At 42.2% G+C, this 12696-nt stretch overlaps 1 protein-coding gene across 8 annotated transcripts in view; it reads left to right on the top strand.

Moving 5' to 3' along the window:
• NHSL1 (NHS like 1) overlaps positions 1–12696 on the top strand; it is a 187514-nt gene that overhangs the window by 107284 nt on the left and 67534 nt on the right. Inside the window, exon 1 of one of the 8 annotated variants that reach the window (XM_037392014.1) lies at positions 3020–3597. The exons of the other annotated variants lie outside the window; for them this stretch is intronic. Coding sequence (XP_037247911.1) covers positions 3399–3597 — 199 coding nt within the window. The 5' untranslated portion in view covers positions 3020–3398. Of the gene's footprint in view, positions 1–3019; positions 3598–12696 lie in introns of those variants that run through there. 8 annotated transcript variants of the gene reach the window in all.

Below are 12696 nucleotides of genomic sequence, written 5' to 3'. Positions count from 1 at the left end.
TTTCTAAAAGGTGTGAAAAAGAACAATAAAGGAAATAAAATGTTATTTTGGGGATATATTTATATAAATGATAGCCCAAGGCTGAGAAAAATGAACAGCCTCACTTTTGTGTATTTCAAAAAATAAAAGTGTTATAGCTGCAGTACAGTAAGTGACGTTTAATCAGAAGTTTTATGGTAAAATTTTGGTTGAAATTTTGACTTTCTCAAACTTTGAGAGATTATTGCACCATATAGACACAGTATAAAATAAGTTTTATTTTTATAGGATTTTGTGGGGCAGACTAGAAGAGGAAGAGGCAACGTACACCATGTCTTTCTCACACGAGATGGTTAGATCCTCTTCCTAACTCTGTGGCTTTGCATTTGCTAATAGCTGAGACCATAACTATCACCAGATCTTTTCTTGTATATGTTGCTGAGGTCTTCCAGGCTTCAGTGAAGAACAGATTTATTCTTCAAGTAAAAAAATTGTGGGGACATTAATGCCTACCATATGGTAAATATACTTGTTAAACTGGATTTCAGTCTTGATCCCATTATTGTGCATCAGCCTTGCTTCGTGAGCATGCATTGGAAACCTGGCTAATTGAGTATGTCTGTAGTCTAGAGAAGTGCGTGGTAAATGTCACGAGGGCTCCAGGCCAATATGTTATCCTGTGTCATCTTAAGTGTTTGGAAACATCTGAGTCTGCTGAACACTATATTTTGTCTGTCCCCCCTGTCTTCTTGCTCCTCTGTTTGCACTGCATGTTACCTAATAATACTGGTTTGATGTGTAGATCTGCGCTTAACTTTTATTTCAATTAACATGATTGCATAGAGATACAAAGACTGCATGCAAACATCAGCTGATACTCTTTTTGAAATATAATTTGATATTATTTTGAGTCATTAAAATAAAAAGCATAACAGAAATCCAACTGTATTCTTGTCTAATACAAGAAACCGTTCCTGTCTGCAGGAGAAATAAATACAATCCTCAGTGCAGTCTTTTCTCAATAGCCCGTTGATGCTCAGAAGTTTTGTGCATCACATATATCAGAGTGACTTTTCTTGACTATCAGCCCTGATAATTGCAGGGAATGAAAAGGGTGAGACAGCAGGCACAGTGGCTAGACAAGTGGGTTACAGAGATACTGTCCCATTAGGGAGGCATTAATTGAGCCTCCTTATGAACTGGTTCAGTAACAGTGCTAACAGCACTCTCGGAGCTTCATCCCACCCAGGAGGACTGTCTAGACATTCATTTATTCTGGCGGACACAAGAATATCAGCATAGTTGATGAGTGAATTGAACTTGGCTAGTGTAATCACGGTTTGTCTTTCTCATAGTCTGATGAGTAAATGCACTTGGCTTTGTAAATTTGTATTTGCCTCAAACGCCTGGTTGCCAGTGTTCAGTTTATGCTGGTGACTTTCTGCTATATTGACAGCTGTCCCCCGTGGTGTTGACATATTTTCCCCATTCCATCCATATTTTTGCAGATACTTGAAATTGTTGTTAAAAATATTGTAAAACTGTGGGCAGGGCTTGTGTCATGTCTCTTTATTGAAGTTATCTAACACATTTCATTATAAGACCTGTTTTCATCTGTTTGCAAGTTTGCTGAGATTTGACCGTGTGAGGTGTGTATGAAGCTATATAGTGAAAATTACTTGCTTGGGTTGCTGTGCAAAGTAACAGGATGTTAAACAAAAAACCCCAAACAATCCAGTTTCTTGCTAACTTTCTACACTTTGCCAGCACTGTTGAGTCAGCACTGCAGACAGTTTGTGTTGGTGCTCGGTGTTTTGGGTGTTTGAATGCCGATGCCCCGCTGGTGCAGTGCCTCCAGGCAGCTGGTGTATACAACCTGCTCCCAGGCTGTGGCTGCCAATGCAGGCAGCAGGAGATGCATGGATGCATCAGGGAAAAAGAGGAGATGTGCATCTGACCTGATACTTTGTTGTTGAAGACTGATTTTATTTTTTTCCTCTGTCCAGGAGTTTATTGTAGAACCAAACAGCAGATAAAACCTTTTCACCTGACACTGTTGTGCCTCCTACATATAGAGCAGCCACTTCATGAATGGTGTGGGCTGTAGCCACAGCATTTCTAAAGAAGAGTTAAGGAAGCAGACTTGTCTTTGTTATACTTTACTTAGGGTTTTGATATCTTCCCATTATAAAAGACAAATATTATTCTATGTAATCTTTGAAACAATATAAAATAAAAAGCAAACTTGAAAAAGCTGCGGAAGACAGCAGTTTATGCAGGGTGCATATCTCTTTATGTGCTGTTTTTCTTGCTGTCCCAATCTGACTGTGCTGTTGCAACCCATTCAAATGCTTCCTGGATCTGGGAGAAAAACTGTGTAGGGGATGCGAGATTAGGGCTGACGTGGTTACCAGCATGGAAACCTGCTTAGTGGTGCAGTATTCAGGAGAGTTGCCATGGACTAATGGCTTGCAGATGAGGCTAAAGAACTGAGAATACCTCAACTCTAATCCTGGCTTTTCCACTCTGTGGGCAGGTTACTAAATCCCTTCAAGACTATGTCTTCATCTTTAAATAGGAATAATACCTACCCTCTAGAGGCATTGTGAGGATTTATGTATTTATGCAGTACTAACTGAGCGCAACCTGCTAACTGCTTGTGTTTTGTATTCAGCATCAGTCCAATGGTAGTCTAACCTGGAGTACCACCTTCTTTGGTGACAGTCGTTACGTTTCTGACTTCCCGAGGGAGTTTCCTTACTAAAATCCAAGTACTGAAATCACAACACTTTGCTCTTTTTTCTTTAGTCTGTATATTTTTCTTCCTTTTGCACGCTAGAAGAAGGTAAATGTTCTTGTGCTTGGCAGATTCCTGCCAAGTTACGGTTCTCTAGCCATCAGTGTCACAGCGATTACCGTAAGTTAGCTTTAAATAAGCTTCCTGGATGTGGCCATCTGTGTATGGCCATAGTACCTGTTGTTCAGAGGGTGGTGAATAATCGGGGATAAGGCTTAAGAGAAGCAGCAGACTGGAGTAGAAGCAGTAAGGGAGAAGTCTGAAATCTGTGGCAGGTGACTGGGTTTCCCAGCTCTCTGCAGCCCACATTTTCCTGCTCCTGGCTGTGAGCTGGGGGCCGGCGGTCAGGCAGGGACAGGGCATCCAGCAGCTGGAGCGAGCTGCTTAACCAGGTTGTTGATATTTTTGTTTTCCTTCTTTTCTAAGGGCTGACAGAATCTTACTCAAAACAGTTCCCAGCATAACTGAATAGCTTAGCTTGCCTAAGTGCAGAGGAGGAGAAATTTTTTTCCTTCGCAGCCTTTTGAATGCATCCGTTCAAGGGTTATGAGCAGGCCACTCCCTTCTGCTCAACAGTAGCCATTGGGGACAGCAGGGACATCCTTGAGAGCAGCATCTCACAATGATCGCCTATGTGCACTGCCTGCCTGCGGACCCGATGGTCGGGTGCCTCGGCAGGAGCAAGTGGCAGCCCAGCTGCAATGATGATGATGAGGAACTTATCCCGCTGTATTCCAGCAAAATGGGAAACACTCACACCAAGCTGCCTGGGCACCTCAAGAAAAAGTTACTGAGCAAAGACGACAACTCCTTCTGGCCAAGTAAGAAAGATCAGTTCCTTTTCATTAGCTGTTTTGGCATTTAGTGTTGTGTTGTCATTATTGAGGAAGTAAGTAAGTAAAACAGACATAAACAAGGAAAATAGTTATATTTTTCTTACTTTTCTGGAGGATGAAGGCATTGGGAAAATTTCCTTATGAGAATAATGTATTTCCACTTCAGGAGAGTACATGTAAATATTGTATCTGATGGGACAGCTAAGTTGATACAGGATGACACTGTCTTTGTGCATGTGATATGTCTATGTTTGAGAGGTCTTGAGCACTGGCTTTTGGTTCAATAATGCTCCTTTTCAGCAAAAAGACTGTTTTAGATGAGTGGAGCTGTTGACGTAGCACTCTAATTGAAAGCCATAGAAACAATCAGTGGATGAAAAGGCCAGGAAAAGTAAGAAAAAGGTCTAACAGACTCAAAGATGCTTAATGCAGTTGATGGGTACTTATATTTAAAAATATTTGCTTCTGAATAACCTTAGGTCTAAGGTTATTTTCCTTCTGAACATAAGAAGAAAGAATTCATGAATTCTGATGACTCTCTCCTTTTTTAATATGTATAGTTTCAAGTTTCACTGGCAAATACAGATGGGAAATAGGGAGAGAACAGGACAGACAATAGTAATGTTCAGCTGTTTTGTTTTTAGCCTTACTGCTTGCCTTCCTTTTTTTTCTGACCACCTAAGCAAAGGCACCCAGCTGTTTGTGGAATGGTTGCTCAGAAAAGTGTATTTAAGGGTGATGGGGGAGACATTTCAGAGACAAAGAAAGCTTTTCCCGCAAAAGCCAGCTGGCTGGCTATCTTGTACTAGGTCTTTATAAAAAATTAAATAAATAAGGTACATGAACATACTTGCAACTGTATTGATTTTTCTTTTCCTCATTAGTCTCACGCTGATCATCTAACAACAGCTAGTTATTGCTAGCAACTGAAAAATCACTGTCTAGCCACACAGTACTAGCACTGATTAGTAAAACCACCTGTATTTCTGTTTTCTGTATTACAGTATTCTCCATCTAGTGCCAAGCAAGCTTTGTTTGATGTCCCCTTCTGTAGGAGTGAGATTTACCACATGGGTGTTTCAGGCCATCCTCAAGAGGAAGCAATTTTTTAAGATGCAGGGAAAGAAAAAATCCAGCTCATCTGCTGAATTTTTGTATTTTAGAGCACAGGGTCAATTCTGATTCATTCAGAGGGGAAAATGAAAATGCTTCCTTATGTAAAATTATATAGTCTCTGTACTGTAGGACCTGGGAAAACTCTGAAGAGGCTAGGTGCTAGGGAGCAGCTCCAGGGATGCTCTCAGGAAGGAAGACATAGCCCCTCTGTGCCCCAGCCAGCCTTGGGTGGGGATGATTTCTTTCTCTTTTGCTCAGTGACAGGTTAGTTTGTTCCTATGAAATTGTGACAGTGACTTTCAGAGCTGGTTCTTGTAGTGCCCTCAGAGGTGTTGCTCTGGCAGCCGAGCTCAGGGCATTGGGTGCAGCCCCTCTGTTTGAACTTGCTTCTCCAGAGTGTGGAAATGGGATTGAGGAGCATAAGTAGGGCACACAGAAATCCATCCTCCCCCCTGCAACCTGCCTTCTTTTTCTCTTGTACTGTCTTTAAGGAAAGGTGTCAATCCCCTCCTTTCTAAATGCACTTGAACTGAAATCATAAAACTTTTCGGAAGATGAGTAGAGACAGAGGAATGGGGAACAGAGTTGAACTTCAAAGAATATTCACATTACTACAATATTAGGAAGACACAGTAAATACGTGCTGATGATCCTAAATGTTCTTTGCATTTAAAGATAGAAACTGAAACACAGAGATTTTTTTGTTAGTTATTTTTGTGTTGAAATAGGCAAGTCACTTCAAGGTGCTGTCCAGTTTCTTGTTGGATGAGAATTTGGTAACCTCTGCATTGGAATTATGTAAATCGGTGTGCAAAGAAGAACCTGGGAAACTTTTGCCTATCTGAATGGTGTGATATAGTTCCTGTATATGCAGGGGAGTGTCCAGGTGCATTCGTTTTTTATTATTGCTTCAACATATTCCTAATGAAGGGAGAAGAATTGTATTTAATTCTAGTTCATATTTTAAAAGTTGTGTGCATGTATTTAATTTTGTTGATTTGTAATATAGCACTTACATAAGCAATCGAATTGTTTGACTTGGGATCCAGTAAAGCTTTTAAAAGCAATTTCTTGTCCCTAACAATAAACCTCTATGTTTCAGACCAAGTTTATTGTTGGTTCCTTTATGTTGAGCTTCACTGATGTCTGGTATGACCCCATGCATTTTACTTGTTCTTTTTGAATTACAGACCATTGAAGTTTCAGTATTTAATGTTGGATCCTTGAAATGGTGAATAAGTTAACTGGCTTTCTGCTTTGACTTTTTCCAGGAGAACCACTTGTGCTTCAGTGGTGTCCCACAGCCATACAAGTATGTACATGTGGGATGCCACCCCTGCCCAGCTGGCTCCCTTTCCTTCTTACTCATTCCCAGACCATAGAAACAAAAGAATGGCAATGTAATTAAGCCATCAATTAAAGACGTTATTTGCGGGACAGGTACTATTCCTCTTTGAGAGAGGGAGGCTGTGTTGCTTTTTAACTCTGTTACTGTTTATTTTAAGGAACAAAAGTGTTTAAGAGTGGAAGTGCTTTCTGGGACCAGGTCAAGTGATAACTGCAGAGCACAGCAGGGGATTATTGGCTGAGCTTTATCTCTGTTGATAAGGGCCTCCCTTTGGGGTGCTTATCTATGGTCATGAGAACTGCTCTTTGAGAGGTTTCACAGTACTGATGTACCCTGTAGAAAATGCCCCGGGTAGTGTTAGGGCTGTTTGAAAACAAATACAGTCGAATTATTGAACTTTCTTGCAGACTGGGGGAGCATCTCCCCCGAGGGGGTCTGGATGGTCTGCAGCGGTAGTGCCCAGCGCTCCTGCTCAACCTGCAGCATCTCAGCTACAAAATACTCAATAGTAAAAATACTTGTGGTGTGATGTAGCAGCTGGGACAATCAAGTGACCATGTTAGGGTTTGAGGTTTTTTTAAGCTGTAGCAGTTGTTCTAGTAAAACTGTTAAATTAGTGATACTGTGAAGTGGAAGTTCTGCATTAACAGCTCAGCCACATTTTCAACATTGATGATGCTGTTCCTTTACCATTCTTTGCTGCCAGATTGACTGTAAATAGACAACACAGGACTGAAATCTTCTGGAGTGCAGCAATACATCCTGTAGCAGCCTGCCTGCCTGCCAGAAATACAGTATTACAGTGGTGCAGGGACTATCACTGTCACATGTTTATTCACAACTACAGGCAAACTCCAGCAGTGCAGAGTGTTTGGTAGTTGGTTTTCCCGCAGCAAAGTTAAGATAAGATCATCCATGACCAGGTTTGGCAGAAACGCAAAGGGCTTAGTTTGGTTTGTTTTGCATGCCGGCTGAATTAAGAGTCTGAGGCTGTTTGCAGTGACTGCTGCTGTGGGAAGCTGTCACCTCCTCCTGGTTAGAGCATCGCCTGCCTCTTGTGGTTCCCATTGCCGCTTCATATTTAATCAAATGCACAAAGTTTAAAGGCGTGGTATGCTGTTTCTTACCTAGCTAAACTGTGGCATCTGCTGGCTTTTTGTGACAGTAAGGTTTTGGTAAGGATTTTAGAGGTTTTTTCTTTCTTTTATAGATACGGGAGTGAGCCAATGGCAGTGTCAGATTACTTTTAATGTTTGTTAAACAGTAGCTTCAGTTATTGGGATTTTTTCTCAGTGTTTTGTTGCCTGCTAGCTCATGAAAGAATGCTTTCTTCTTTTTCATTCATTACTGTTCTAAGGACAACAGCTCTGTCTTATCTGTAAAGCCACGACTTTTCTGTGTATTATATGTTTTGTGAAAAACATATAAATTGAAAGAAAAATAACTAAATCTATTTATAAATGAATAGGATGTTCTGAACCAAGTTGAGTGTTTTATTGTTCACTATTTGCTATGGCTTTTTGTTGCAGGTTACTCTTACGATAGTGATGAGATGTAAATTTCCCAATTAAAAAAAAAAAAAAAAAAAGAAAAGAAAAGCCAGAGTCCTTGCAACATGGGAGGATTCATCTTTTGCTTTCTCATTTAGCAGTGTGAAACAAAGACTGAATCACTTTCTATCTCCGCAAATCCCAGGCTGTGTGGAGCACTGAGCAAGCCTTTGTGGCCTTTCGTCTTTCGTACCCTAAGTGACAGAAGGACTCAGTCCATCGTGGTGAATGGCCAGGACAGCTACTTACAGAGCCTCATGCAAGTGACTGGCCATCCTCGTTCCCAGCTTTATCTGCTGCATTCAGCTCATACTGTAACAGCAGATGTATTGGATTTCATCAGATAAAGCTGGGAGCTGGTTTGTTTTGAAAAGCAGAGGTAACTTGAATATAATTTTTATTGCGTGCCTCAAAAAAGGGGGGATTCCCCCCCCCCTCTTCCCCCACCTTTTCTCTTGGTGTTCTTAACAAAGGTTTGTCTTATGGCTGGGTTTTCTTGGAATTTTTGTTCATTTGGCCAGAACAAGCAACTGAAATCTTGCAAAGCAGAGGAACTTGCCCATTTGTACAAAATTACTTCAAGTCTTGGGTAAATAACACTTCTGATGTGCATTTCTGTATGCGTCTCACATTTTTGGCTCATTTTGCTGCACATTCTCTGCATGTGCTGTAGAGAGCAAACCTCCCCGCCTGTCCTTTTCTGGCCAGGTCATGGAGGTCCAGTTCTTGGTCTCCTGTGCTGTTGCCATATGGCTCATAAGCCCCTTTTGAGAGTCAGATGCAAGAGCACTGTGGATGAAGGAGAGGGATAAAGAAGAAGTAGGAATATGCTGGGTGAAAAGAGCTTAATGTTGGGATGTTGTAAAGCACTTTATTAAGTGAATCAGTAACATGAGTACGAAGGCCTTGCTGTGTTGCCTTGCCAAAAGGAAACGCTTTGCTAGGCTGGCTGCTGACTGCTAGGTGTGAACTTGCGCTTGCTGTTGCAAGGAGGTGCTTGTGGTGGATGTTTCATGCGTTCCTCTCTGCATGTGAGCAGATGAGAAGCCATGTGTGGCACTCAGGAGCGCAAGGGAGAAGTGGGGAGGTTTTGGTATGGAGCTCATTAATGTCACTCAGATGCATCTGGAGGAGTGTCAAAAAATAGAGAGTTCAGAGACACCCTTTGTGTAGTGTTTTTGGTAATTGGAGCAGGGAGCATCTGCTGTAACTATGGAGGTGGAGCAATGTAAGTGCAAATCCCCAAGTGAAACAGGTGAGATTGGAAAACTTGTGGTTGAGGATGGTGGTTAATGGTAAACTGAACAGGCTCTTCAGTGCTTAATTTGATTAAAACTCATGGGGTTTATGGATGGTGGTACAGTGCAGTTGCAGATCTTATTAGGAGATGCTTTATCTAGTGCAGTGAAGTCAATAAATGGTTTTGAGTGCTGAGAAAATCAGACTCAAACCAGATTAAAGCTGAAACACAGTGAGAAAAATGTGAAACGCCACAGAAAAGGTACAAGCATTTTAAGGGATGCCTTTATCAGCCTGAGTAATGGAGTCACACTAGCAATCAGAAACGGATTATGGCAGAGTTATCAAAATCCATTTTACTATGCCATGTTTCTTACTGTGTCCCACCCTCCCCCAGGCCAACACTTTGAGATGAAGTAATAAAAGGTAACCAGGTTTTATAGCTGCAGTGTATTTTCTCTGCTGGAGTTGTAGGGAAGCAAATTCTCTGATTAACAAGGCAGATACTCAAATCATCCCTTCAGAAGCCCATTTTCCAGGACTATGAAGATTGGTGACTTCTACCCTTCTCCTGAATCAGGTTGTGCCTGTGCATGGTGGGTTATGGTGGTAGAGGGCTTCTGTGGCATTTAGCACATTTGCAGTGCTCCTGCAGCAGAAACCCTCCTGGTTACTCGTCTTTTCTTGTTAACTGCTACTAAATGTGAAAATCTTCAAAGGCTTCTGTGCCACTCCCTTATTTTTCCTGTGCCAACTGCTCCTCATGCAGTGTCCTTTCCCTTGTTTTTTCTCACACTATTGGGAAGCCAGAAGCTTCAATAAGGACCCCTTGGAAAGGTGTGATTGTTGCCTTGCAAATACTTTGATTTATCACGTATCATGTTTGATTCTTTGTGTATGGCATGTGCTGCCCCAGTTTGAATGTAGGTAACCTGCAGCACTGCTTTTGTTGAGCCCATGCTAGTTGGTAATGTGATGATTAAAACCAGTATATTGCCATTTACCTGGTGAGTATGATGACCTCTGTGTTGTGCTCAGAGGGAGCAATATGGGCTGAGCAGCGTCCCACTGGTGAGGGACAATCAGAAAAGGGCATACAGCCTCCGCAGGGGGCACAGGCTTCCTCTGGGGAGCCTGCACTGGCAAAGGCATCTGGCTTCTGGATGGCAGCTCCTGTGGTGAGATCTGGGGGGATCAGACTGGCAGAGCTTCACTGCCACCTGCCTCAGCTCCTCTGCCTGCTGGGGGATCTGGGTTGTGTAGGTTTGCCAGTACTTAGAGCTGGTGCTGTGGTCCCTGTCCTGCCAGGATGCAGGGGTTTTGCTCCTGCAGTCAGCTCCCAAAGAGCTCAGGACTGTCCCTGAAATCACTTTGCCTCCATATGGCCCTAACGCCTTTGAAAGGAAGTGGTATTAAAAGTCTGATAGATTACAACAGATTTTTAGCTCTCTGTTGTTTCCCTGCCCTAATCCGATGACAAATCATTGAAAAATGTGTGTGCTGCTTGATCCTCAAGATTTTCAAACCTCTGCAGTTATGGATCAACTCTGCTTTTGTCTCTCATCCGGAGCCACTTGCACCATACTACAAGCTGTGGTACTTAAGTAAAAGCGCACTCATTCTGTGAAACACATCACTTCTTAACTCTCAGTTGTCTTGTGCAAACATCTTGGAGGTAAAGCAGACTTGCACGTTGCTGGCATTGCAGCTGTGGCAGCATATAGATCTGGCTTATTGATACCTGGTAGTGTTAATAAAAAGAGACATGTTTAAAATAATCCCAAATGCCAATAGGCTTAGTGACATTTAAGCATGAGTGATGCTGTCAGTTTATCCACAAACAAAAGTGGTACATCTTAATTTGTCTAATTACACTCTTAACATGCAGACCAGCTGCTGCTGTGAACAAAAGCAGTTGATCGCACCATTTTATTAATTGCATATTAATTGCTGCATTCATGTTAACCATATGGGAGACAGTGGAGTGGAGTGAAGGCTACTTAGCAGTGGAAAAAAGAAAATGAACTGGCAGAGTGGCCTCTTCAGAGGACAAATCTCAGAATGATAGGGTGCTTAGAGCTTGCTGATGTGATTTGATTTTTAGAAGGAATCTATTTTTCCCCCCCATGCTAGATTTTTTTATTTAAAAGTGAGAGGGATTTGAGTAGTGCCTTGCATGGTAACTGTATATTTGTGAAAGTACTGCTGTGCAGGTTGGTACTGCATTTGTTTGGTAATTTGCAGAAGGTAGCCTTGCTGGCACGTGGCCATCTGCCTTTGTCTGCCTGCTGTGCCGATGGATGCACCCACGCTGCCTGGAGTCGCTTCTTGTGGAAGCAAGGCTGCAAGACCCAAAAGGAGTACAAACCTTGCTGATTTTTATACTTACACCATTTTTCTGCAGGTATGTAGTCTTTTTTAGATAACAGTGGTAAGTCTTGCGCAGCACTGGGCTCCTTAGAGTAAAAACTAAAAACCTTGACACAGGTGGGTTAGCTGGTGTAGTATACCTAGAGCAAAAAGCAGATGGTAGTGGACTGGCTGCAGTGTGTGTCTGGCATTGGCATTAGATTACCTTGTAGGACAGTGAATGATGCTCTTCCTGAAAGTGAAACTTTAGAAAGCTGCCCTCAACTTCTTTTTTTCTTTTTATTTTTGTGCTGTGTGAAGGCAGCAGCCACTCTCAGTGGATACGTGACAGGTCTGTCAGGCAGCAGATGTAGGTTGGGAGTACACATGCAGTGACTTCTCTCCTGTCACCCCCAGACTGACATTATCATGGTCTACAGAGCAGCTCCTTCAGCGGCACAGTGGGATGGCTGTCTCCTGCCTCTGGACAGCTGCTGGCCCGCAGGTGGGCACCCATAGTGGGGACAAATTATATGATACATGCAAAGGAAGCTTGCTGAAACAAGACCAAAAAAACCGCACCCAAGGTCTGCCTTGAGCTGATTTGCTCTCTTCTCCCCTTCACACCTCTTTAGGAAGGTGAGCAAAGCCCCATGCTGGAATTTTTAAGCAAACGAAGGGGCAGCAGGTTCTGCAGGAGGAAAACCCAAGAGTGGCTCATTGCTTTCTTAGAGAGGAAGCAGTGAGCAAATTGCAGATTGAATAGAAATATGTCTAATTATGTGAAAGGAAGCGCAGGACTGGACCTGGAATATGCAATGATTTAGGGAGCTCAGTCTCATCGGTTTATTAGATCTGCCTGCGAGGGTTTTCTAGAGTGAGTATTTCAACATTAAAGGCTTAGTCCCATCTCATTGCCAACAGATGGCATTTTGCTTGCATTTCCTGAATGTCTCAGAAGAGCTGGGATTCGGAGAGATTAGCTTTTTTTTAAAAAAAAAAAAAGGGGGGGCACAGTCTTTGTTTTAATTAACAATTGTTAAAAAAAACCCACCCTAAAATCATTTTTCAAACTGTATTAAAAAGCACAAAAGGAGACACAAGGATTGCACAATTAAGGAATTACTAATAAGCAGTTGAAAGGTAGATTGGATCTGATCTATTCTGAGAATATGCATTGCAAAACAAAACAATAATGGTGACATTCTTATGCCTAAGCAGAAATTCAGGCAGAGGGGTTGTTTTCTTGTGGCTCATTGCAATTACATCTCAATTGGTACTGTAATACACTGCAGTGGGATCTGGATTATGGGGATGATGCATGATTGGAAAGACACAGCTTGAATTTTGGATTGCAGGCGGTGCCTGCCATTACAGCAGTTACAGAAACAGTGCTTGACTTGTGAACTGACCAGTTTTGACTTGGAGTCATTGGGAGAGAATAAATGCAAAACCCCACGATGCCACTTCTCCAGTCACAGC

This window comes from Falco rusticolus, chromosome 6, assembly GCF_015220075.1.
Source record: "Falco rusticolus isolate bFalRus1 chromosome 6, bFalRus1.pri, whole genome shotgun sequence".
NCBI lineage: Eukaryota > Metazoa > Chordata > Aves > Falconiformes > Falconidae > Falco > Falco rusticolus.
Note: the sequence above shows the minus strand (reverse complement) of the source record. Positions and strands in the feature narration are given on the sequence as shown.